The sequence below is a fragment of the Triticum aestivum genome, chromosome 7A (genome assembly GCF_018294505.1).
Source record: "Triticum aestivum cultivar Chinese Spring chromosome 7A, IWGSC CS RefSeq v2.1, whole genome shotgun sequence".
NCBI classification, from domain to species: Eukaryota; Viridiplantae; Streptophyta; class Magnoliopsida; order Poales; family Poaceae; genus Triticum; species Triticum aestivum.
The window spans coordinates 583,637,102-583,647,004 of NC_057812.1; the positions used below are offsets into that span (position 1 = coordinate 583,637,102).

General features: G+C 48.1%; 1 protein-coding gene across 2 annotated transcripts; it reads left to right on the forward strand.

Annotated features, from left to right (window-relative positions):
• The first annotated feature begins 214 nt into the window (after positions 1 to 214).
• LOC123154452 (uncharacterized) lies at positions 215 to 2,702 on the forward strand. Of its 2 annotated transcripts, XM_044573182.1 has the most exons (6): positions 215 to 844; positions 951 to 1,179; positions 1,713 to 1,797; positions 1,916 to 2,148; positions 2,253 to 2,309; positions 2,405 to 2,702. In XM_044573182.1, the coding sequence occupies exons 2-6, from the start codon at positions 1,084 to 1,086 to the stop codon at positions 2,531 to 2,533; spliced, it is 600 nt and encodes a 199-aa protein (XP_044429117.1). In that variant the 5' UTR covers positions 215 to 844; positions 951 to 1,083; the 3' UTR covers positions 2,534 to 2,702. The 2 variants fall into 2 exon arrangements, with proteins under 2 accessions (XP_044429117.1, XP_044429118.1); XM_044573183.1 differs by lacking the exon at positions 215 to 844 and having other exon boundaries at positions 909 to 1,179.
• The last annotated feature ends 7,201 nt before the right edge of the window (positions 2,703 to 9,903 follow it).

The window sequence follows — 9,903 nt, forward strand, 5'->3', positions numbered from 1 at the left end:
ATCGTACGTACAATTCTTGTGGTCAATTAATCTACGGAAAGAAAGCTGATCTACACACTGCCAGATTTTAGTTTGCTATAAACAAAGACTTTGTGGGTCCTCTGGTCGCCTGGGAACGACACGCGCTGTGTCTCGGTGGGTCCCTCTTTGACTCCAACGGAGAATGTAGTGCCGACAGAGAGAACAGAGGACCATCACTCGAGAGCTAGCTACCTAGCAACTCCACTGTTCTCGCGCTTCTTCCTCCTCCTCCGCTCCGCGTCCGGCTCCGCTGCCTCGACGACGACAGGCCCGCCGGACGGTCCTCCGCCGCGTCCCCCGAGCCCTGCCGCCGAGTCACGTCACGCGCGCCGCGCCCCTCTCCATTGCCCGGGTAATCCTGTCCTCATTAGTTTGAGAACTCCATAGGCTGGCTGGGACTTGGGAGTGCACGGGAGGGGCCCTGACTATGGTGTGGTCATCTCATTCTCATCTGCTACTGCACATTGCTAGCACCATGCTCAGTTGTTCACCATCATCTGGTGGCCTGGCATCAGGCCGCTCATGGTTAGTCCTTTGGTTGTAGACTTGTAGTACCGGCACAGAACAGAGAACCTTTACCCAGCTTGCCGGCCACTCCATCCGTCTCAAGATAAGTGTCTTAACTTTATACTAATTTTAGTATAAAGTCGCAGTGCTAAAGTTGAGACACTTATCTTCGGACAGAGGGAATACTAGTTCTCACTCTTCTTCCTCCTCTTCCCCGCGTCCGGCGCCCCTGCTACTCCATCCAGTGTTCTCCGCCGCATCCCCCACCCCGGTCGGCGAATCACGATCACGTGCGCCGCGCCTCTCCATTGGCCGGGTAATCCTGTCCTCATTAGTTCGACAACTCCATAGGCTGGCTGGGACTTGGGAATGCGCGGGAGAGGTCCTGACTTTGGTTGTTGTCATGTCATCTGCTCCTGCAGGTTGCTAGCACCATGTTCAGTTGTGCGCCATCATCTGGTGGTCTGGCATCAGGCGGCCCCTCTTGATTAGTCCTGCGTCCTGAGCCACTTCCGTTGTCCTGCAACTTCGGCTGCAGCGGCAGCTTCTCGCTGAATGGAGGACGCGGAAGAAGTGCAGATTTGGGCGCCGATTCTTGCTGACCCGCTCGATTGGCCTCCATCTTCAGTTACCATCCCTCTTCCAAGTCAGGTACATTTCGTTTCTTGCTCAGCTAGCTCTCTTCTCACATGTTTTATTTATGCTAGACACGCGCCATAGTACATGCAGACCAAACGTTGATTTTGGACCTTACAAGTGCACTACGTAATGCTCCCTACGTCCCAAAAAGCTTGTTCTAGATTTGTCTAGATACGGATGTATCTAGCTAGACACGTTTTAGAAGTTTTTTGGGACAGAGGTAATATATTTGTCCATTCGCCCTAAAAAAATTGCAGTATACTTATGCTAGACAGAGGAAGAGTAGTGAAAAGTGCAGTAACTACACCAATCGTCTGCCGAGGCCACAAAGGAATACAAACACAACTCCACTCGAACTATGAAAACAAAACAGGTGTAGCAGGGGGCTTCCCTATTGCTCTTGCTCAAAAGGAACTCTGTCCCCGCAAAAAAAAGGAACTCTGCCGGGCACCAAACTCCTAGACAGTAGACACAATCCAACCATCTGCACCGTCACCGGTAAAAATCAAAATCAAGGTAGTTATACTTATATCTATTCATGACAGGTGGAAGAATATTGCAGTTATGTGTATGGCGTCGATGGCATGGGAATCAGCAAATTTGCACCAGAGCCCAAAGATGATTTGGGAGGTACCATGTCAATTATGCTATCCTGTCTAGTATTTCCAGTTACACATGCATGTGAGCAGATTCAGTTTTTGTGTATTCGCAAGCTCATCAAGCTAATGTATGCATATTTGGTGTTTAGACCTCATAGTAAAGCAAAATTGGTGGCATCGCCTTCGAGGTCCTCGCAAGAGGAGGATATTTCCTTGGGGAAGCGGGGGCATGAATTTTCACCGTCGAAAGAACAATGAGCATTGGACACATGAAGAAGTGAAGAAGCTGGTTAAGTGTGTCAAGACATATGGTGCCGGGCGATGGACTATGGTGAAGAATCGTTACTTCTCATCATCGATTCGAGACCCAGCACATCTCAAGGTATGGGCAAACATTGAAGTTGTTTTTATTAGGTTGGGGGAGAATATCAAAGTTGACTAAAAAAATATATTGATTCAGATAGCATGTTGTTTTTCATGTTTTAGGACAAATGGAGGAATCTTCTGAGAGCTTGTGGGGTCCCGTGCAGCTCTCAAAGGAAGGTCAGTTCATATGTTCTGTGTTCTTCTCTGTACAGTTACTCCATGAGAAATTCCAAGTATATTGGATTATCATACATATGTTTAATTTGATGCAGGAAAAGGCACAAAAGACTATGTTCCGGCCCTTAGATACAGAGTTGATCCAACAGATCCAAGAGTTGGCCATCGATTCAGCCTCCACATCAAAAATGAAGAAACACCGTGGGAAAGGAACAACTAGCTGAGAATGACAACAAAATGATGGTTGCGGCCTTATAAGCTTACTTAGGTTAGCAACATCTAAATGTGTTACTTCTGTTGAAACTTGAAATCGGGAAATATGTGCATACATTATGTAAGAAAAGCCCGTGAAACCGGCCGGCTTTTGTGCATGTATATATACCGTAGCTAAAAATTGTGCACTGTATAAATTCTGTGTGGTCGGTGCTCTAGCAGATTCCAAACTTCTTGTTTCGTTCTTAGTTTTCCTTCTTGATGTAAAGGTTCCACGGTCACCTTGTATAAATGCTTTCTTACTAAGAAATTAGCAATTACCATCTGTCCTGTTATATGCCAGAAAACACCATGCACCTGTTATCATACAAAACATCTCTCGATAGTGGGTATCAATCACACTAATACCCATTGGTCTTAAGATAATAAAATAATTTCGAAATAAAAGGTATTGCTGAAAAATTAAGGTTTTTATGGTATCTTCGTCAATGTGTGGTCTTTGCAACGGAAAATTGCGCTCGACGCAATTAGTCTGGAAGTAAGAAGTGTTGTTTTCATGACAATGAGACAATCGAATATAATTTTCTGCCAATGCAAGCTCGCACGGGTTACATGGGCAGTCATCCAGTCATCTAGATTGCATGTAACGTTTATCTGCCTAGTAGTGTTGCCAACATGTTTGGTAATTGGCTACATGAAAGCGCATTGATAATGGTGGAAGCAGCAACCTTGATTTGGTCATTGTGACACCCATAATTTTTAATGTGAAAAACTACTCTTTGTTCCAGGTTATCTTCTAGTGTATGCAGTACTTTGTTTGTGGTCTACATTTCAGCGACAAGAATATCGACGACTGCTTACGGTGGTGTGTACACGGTTGCTACATGCGGTCAAGGATGTTTTAATCATCTTGGATGGCGGCATAATGATATGAAAATGGTCATGGCTGATTACAAATTTGTACTCTATGAAAATGTTAGTTGTAAGATTTATTGGACCCTTGGACTGCTCTTAACCAAATATTTGAAGTTAGAAAAGGTGAAAACTGAACTTATGTGTTCCACAAACGCCTTGGACCGCTCTTTGGTACTGCCCTCTTTTCTTTTGTGTAATGGTTAGCTAGAGTCTAGGATGACTCTTTGAAGAGAGGGGTGACGAATCTATTGTAAGCCCACCATTAGTATGTAACTGGGTCTGACCCATTCTTCTTTCTTAGTTGCAAGTATACCTTTCACGTGTAATTGGCCTTGGCCCATTTATTCGTCTCAGTTGTAAGTGCACTCTGGACACGTAGCTGGAGGTCCGACCCTTTTTTTGTCCTAGTTGCAAATCCATCCCTGACATACAATACATAGTACAAAGGCGGTTTACAAGGAGCAGTTGCCAAATTAAGCAACCGACATAAACAGGGATTATCCCCTAATTAATCTAATTAATTTATTCCTAATAATGATGATGGCATACATGTGTGGCGATGCGCGGGCATACCCACCTGCCGAATAAAAAAACAAATAAGCATGAGGAGGTGGGCTTGTTTCAGGGTGACATGGCGCTGTCACATCCATATGAAAGACATATCCATGGTAAATTATGTATAAATAGCATGGTAATATGCACATCGTGGACCCAATAACTCATTCATAAACACCGTGGTAATATTTTTGACCAGAAAAAAGAAGTTAAAAACATAACACGTAACTTATGTGTAAATAGCATGATAATATATGCATCGCAAGCATGATAACTTAGGCACAAAACACCATGGTAACTTTGACCTTAGGAAAAAAAATTGTTGAAAACATACCTAGGTATCTTGTGTGTAAACAACATGGTAATATACACATCGTAGGCATGGTAACTTTTGACCTCCAAAAAATCACTAGAACATATCAACATGGGATCTACTTACAAAGATCGTTGCGGCGGATTTTTTATATGAAAACTGATTTTGAATCTCAGACCAACTATTTGAGCTTGAAAACATTTTGAATTTTGAAATAGGAAGAATCTAGGATGACATCATTTTTTTCATCTAGTGCATACATGCATGCGCATGTGCAGAAGGATGAGGGAACCATGCATTTTTATGTTGATGGTAACTTCAGTGAAAATACCACGATAACTTACATACCATAGGCGCGGTAACTTATGTAGGCCAGGCGTGGAAACTTTTGACCCTCAAAAAAGTCGTCACCAACATTAGATATAGTTTCGAAGATCTCGTCGCGAAGAATCTTTTATATGCAAACATATTTGCATCCGGTCCGATGGTTTGAGCTATAAAATATTTTAAATTTTCAAAATAGAAGAATTTAGGATGACATCAACTTTTTTCCTCTAGTGCATGTATGCATCAAATTGGATTGCTGCAGGAGTAGAGGAGGTCATCCTAATGTATGCATGCATGTAGTTAGGTTGGTCGTAATGGGAGTATCATAAGTAGTATTATACGCGCCACCTAAGCAATTTTAACGAGATGGCATATAATTAAATGAAGAAAGAGAGGTTTGAGTATCATATCATGATACCGTATCATATTAAATAATGTGCTACTTTGTGTCATGCATGGCAATAAATGTAGTCCTATATGATACCAACATATGATACCATGCATTACGGATGATACTTCCCATTACAACCAGCCTTAGAGGGAAAGAGAGAGTTATTTGATGGTTAAGCTTAACGACCACACAGTTGTCAGTTAGTGCGGTCCTATAATAATAATTTAACATTTTTGACACACTAAAGCCAACAAAGTGGAATAGGTGGTTGGGGGGCAGGGGCAATAGCCCCCTTATAATTATATGGAACATGGCAAATTTTCTTCCTTTTTTTCAACATGGCCAAAAAAAAATTTAACAGGACCATAGCAAACTTAGTGTATGTATCATAGCAAATGAAGTTCATGGATCATGGCATTTATTATGGTCCACGGATAATGATATATAGAACATTTTCCAACAAAGTTGGCATGGCCCATGGCAACTTTAGTTTTAGTCCTCGTGTTTCTTCTTTAATACCATCACAATTTATTTGGACCGGCAAATTAAGTTGCTCGAGCATGGCAAATGTAGTATATGGATCGTGGCAATTTTTACTATATGTACCATGGCCATTTTTTTTCTTCCTTCTCTGCAAAGTGGCGAGTTTCTTCTGCACATGGACTATGGCAAATATAGTCTATGCATTAAGGAGTTTTTTTAGTCTATAGATCATGCCATGAAATTACAATCTATGCATTTTTTTAGTCTAGGGATCATACATAGTACATTTCCAACATAGTTGTCATGACAAATCATAAATTGTTTGGCCAAACTCAAATGGCATTTTTTTTCATCCCATTCTTTCCGCTTTTAAAGTTGATGGCATGTTTTTCATAGCAGATCAAAAATTGGTTTTTATTTGTGACAGAAGAAAAAACAAAAATTGGTACCTTTTCGTTTGTTTCGTTATTGGGCTTTTTTTTGGTAAGCCAAATTGTACTAGTATGTTCATATCAATGATTAAACACCTTTAGTCCAGCAAGATCATCACCAAGATTTTGAAGACCACATAGCAGGGAGGTAAGGGTATCATGGTTGCTGGTCAGCAAAATCAGCCTTAACTGTAAAGTGCCACACTAGACAAAAGGTGTTTTGGGACGAAATCTCGCATCAGCAAAGATCATCGCTCTCTGACGGACCATTCATTCCTTGACACATACTGCACGCACGCGATCGAGCGATCAAATGATTAGATTTCCACACACAGTGGGTGCTCATGGGGCCGTATTTTGGTTAGCAAAACTAGCGCCGTTCAATTAAGCAAACCAAATGCGTGCATGTTCTTGGTTACTTTACTCCAAGAGTCGTTGAAATCAGGCCGATGGAACATGCAACGCAAGCATACACCGCGAGTATGGTTGATTGGAGTTCCCCGTATATGTTTGACTACTGGTTGAACACGATGGAGCAACTCAGAATGTTTGTCTGCATCTGACTATCATATGTACAATTCTGGATTAGTAGTTAGAGTTAGACCAAAACGATGCTGCTTGCAATCTGACACCCTGGCAAATTGATAGGCAAACATTCAGTTAGTTGGTACTGTCCACACAGAAGAACACTCCAAAGATTTCAGTGACCCCACACACAATTGCAATCAGTGCACTTAGAGCAACTTCGATGGGGCGATCCAAACGCGGACGGCGCTTTTGTCCGTTTTTTTGTCCGTTTGAGTCGGCCGCCCGTCCGGCGTCCGCCCAATTTTGCATTGGGTCGGCAGTGCGCTCAACGCGCCGACCCATTTCATGTCCGCATTCAACTTTTAAATAAAAAAGGCCCGCAGCCGATCATGTCAGCGGCCATGTCTCATGCCGGCACCATGCCAGCGCCGGCATAGATCACTCGTCATCCAATTTGAGCATGTCGCCCTGCATCTTTTCGAACCACGGCCTCTTTCTTGGCGACACGGTGTTGAGATCCACCTTCATGATCTCCACCCCGGTTATCATGCTTGCAAGAGCCACTTCTTTCGCCTTTGTCTTGGCGTTGGCGGCCTCGATCTCTAGCATCTTGGCTTGCTTCTCCGCTTCGAGCTCGAACATCTTGGCTTGCTTCTCGGCGTCAAGATCAAGCCTCCTCCTTTGGATCTCCATGAAAGCATCCATTTGCTCCGCCTTGAAATGCCGGCGCTCCTCCTCCCTTGAGTCCTTCTTATTAATCATGCCGTCCACGCTTGCGATCAAGGCGTTGGTGGCCGCATCTAGCTTGTGCTCCTTCTTGGAGTTGGTCTTCCCCCTCGGCCGTGCCGGCTCGCCCTCCCCAACATCCTCCACGGCTTTCTTCCCCCCACGTGCCTTGAGGGCGGCATATTGCGCCTTAAACTTCTCTTCGTCCTTGATGACCCGATAGCAATGGGAGAGATTGAAGCACTTGCCATTGTGTTGAACCTTGAATGCCTCCAAAGGTTGAAATGCCGACAAAATGTTTCCATGCAAGCATATGGGCAAGTGATAGAAAATGAAGACGTAAAAAGACGATCTTGATGGCACAAAAGAGGGCGGCTTGCTTGCTATCATACCATGTCTTGCATGTCGATGCCGCTCACGGGGCGCAAAACTTGTTGCACTCTTGTTGGATCATCCTCCACCGCTTGGAAATGAAGACCCACCTACGCGTGCTCACAAATTGGTAAGGTGAAAACTTCTTGCGCTCATGAAACTCGCGGTGCACACGAGTCCAAAAGGTCAAATGCTTTTGTTCCGCGCCCTCTTTGGGTCTTGTCCAATGTCTCGCCAACACTCGCAAAGAAGCTTGTCCTCAGCAGCTGTGTACGCCTTCGTGCGCTTGCTCTTGCGCTTCGACTTAGGACCGGCGGCTTGGTTGGCGAGCTCGTCCTCGAACAAAGGCTTCACTTCGATGTCGCACTCATCCTCTTCCTCTAGCCCATAGTCGTCCGGTAACTCGTGGTCGAGGGGGAAGCCGACCTGATCACGCATGAAGGCCGCCTGATCGGGATCATACCCAGCGGCCGGCGTGAACGCCCCGCGGCCGTCCTGGCTTTATGTCTCATCGGGATCGTAGCCAGCGCCCGGCGCACCACCCTCGAAGATGAGGTTTTGCATGTAGTCCTCGTCGACGGCGGACGACATTTTCTCGAACAGGTTACGTGCGTACGGGAGCCCGTCGGCCGGTGTCTGTCGCGTGCGTTTCCTCGTGTCGCCGGACGACGAGCCACCGACCACCGGGGTGGCGTTGAGGTCGATGGGCGCGGGCGCGGGCGTGGAAGGCGCGACCACGCTCACGTCGGGTGAGCACTCCCCGGAGAGGCGGGAGGCATGCGGGTAGACGTGGAAGCCGGGGACTGGGTTGCAAGCCGACGCGCGGGGTGAGTCGGGCATCACCATCTGAGGAAATGCCGACGAGCCGGTGCTGGCCGCGGCGACGGCGGCTTGGAGGACGCTGTGCTGGCTAGGGTTTACCCCTAGCATGTAGAGCGTCTCCCTCGTTGCCGCGGCGACGCGGGCGTTGGTGAACTCCTGTTGCGCGGCGGCGACGGCGGCGGCCTCATCCCTCGCGTCCGCGGCGTGCCTCCAGCCCTTTCTCTTGGCCGACTCCCTTGCCCGCTGTTCGGGCATCAGCGCCTTCTTCGGCTTGGTTGCGGCGGCGGTCTTGCGCGGGGCACGAGGCTTGCCGTTCCCGGAGGGGGCGACGGCGCCGGGCAAGGCGAGGGAGGCGAGGCCAGCGGCGGCGGCGTCGAGGTCGAGGTCGATGGCGTCCTCCATGACTGGTTGGGGGGCGGGGGCGCACGCGGACGGGAGCGTTTTTGGGAAAAATGGTGGTGGCTGCCACCAACCGGCGGGCCCGAGGAGAGGAGTAGGCATGCGCGCGTCTGTCTCGTATCCGCGCCGACGCAAATCCGGCTCAAAATTGAGTCTGGAATAGGTCGCCCGAGGACGAAAAACGGACGCACGTCCGTTTGAGTCGGGACGTTAGGCCGCCACTTTTATCCGCGCTTACCCAAATGAACGCGGACGGACGAAATGAGTCGCCCCATTGGAGTTGCTCTTAATTTGCAGTATTGCTTGCATCGATTGATCAACATACAAGATGAAGACGAGAGGCTGAAACTATTAGTAGTCGAGGTGTTGGTTCAGCTGAATCATCATCATCTGTCTTGCCAGCAGGCTCACTTCAGCTGCCTGAATCACATTCATACTTCAGTCAGCTGAGTGACTAGAGAGTGAGCTGATGATGTTGATCCCTGAGGTTTTCCTGTGCCCAATCAGCCTGGACCTCATGTCGGACCCCGTCACCCTCCTCCCCACCGGCCAGACCTACGACCGTCCCAGCATCCGCCGGTGGCTCGCCGCAGGCCACCGCACGTGCCCGGTCACCATGCGCCCGCTGCCGCACCACACATCGGGCTTGTTGGCGCCCAACGGCACGCTCAAGCACCTCATCGACCGCTGGCTCCTCCTCGCCGACCTCGCGCTGCCCACGCTCAGGGACAACCTCCTCGACGCCGCCGCCGCCGCCCCTGATTCCTCTCCAACGGTGGCGGCCGTGGAGACGCTGAGGATCGTCAGGTCGCTCTCCCCTCCCGGCTTCTGCGCCCTGCTCCTACGCCTCCTCATGCTTCGGAGCAGCGATGATGTGCTCGCCGAGCTAGCACTCGACTGCCTCCTCGCGTCGCCGTCGACGCGTGAGCTCGCCGACGCGCTGCAGGAGGAGAAGAAGTTGGCCTCCTCCTTGGCCTTCCTTTTAAGACAAGGGAGACCCAAGATCAAGATAGGCCTGTGCCGCCTAATCCACACCGTCGGAGCCGTTGCCGTCGACGCCGTCGTGGCCTTGGGCCGCTCAGAGCCGGTTATGGGAGCACTGGCCGCTCTGGTGCGCGA

Excerpts from the sequence above, each read along its gene's own strand:
- LOC123154452 (XM_044573182.1), top strand. The coding sequence starts at position 1,084 with ATGGAGGACGCGGAAGAAGTGCAGATTTGGGCGCCGATTCTTGCTGAC. Across the intron at positions 1,180-1,712 it reads CCATCCCTCTTCCAAGTCAG|GTGGAAGAATATTGCAGTTA; the intron begins GTACATTTCGTT and ends TATTCATGACAG. Across the intron at positions 2,149-2,252 it reads GAGACCCAGCACATCTCAAG|GACAAATGGAGGAATCTTCT; the intron begins GTATGGGCAAAC and ends TTCATGTTTTAG.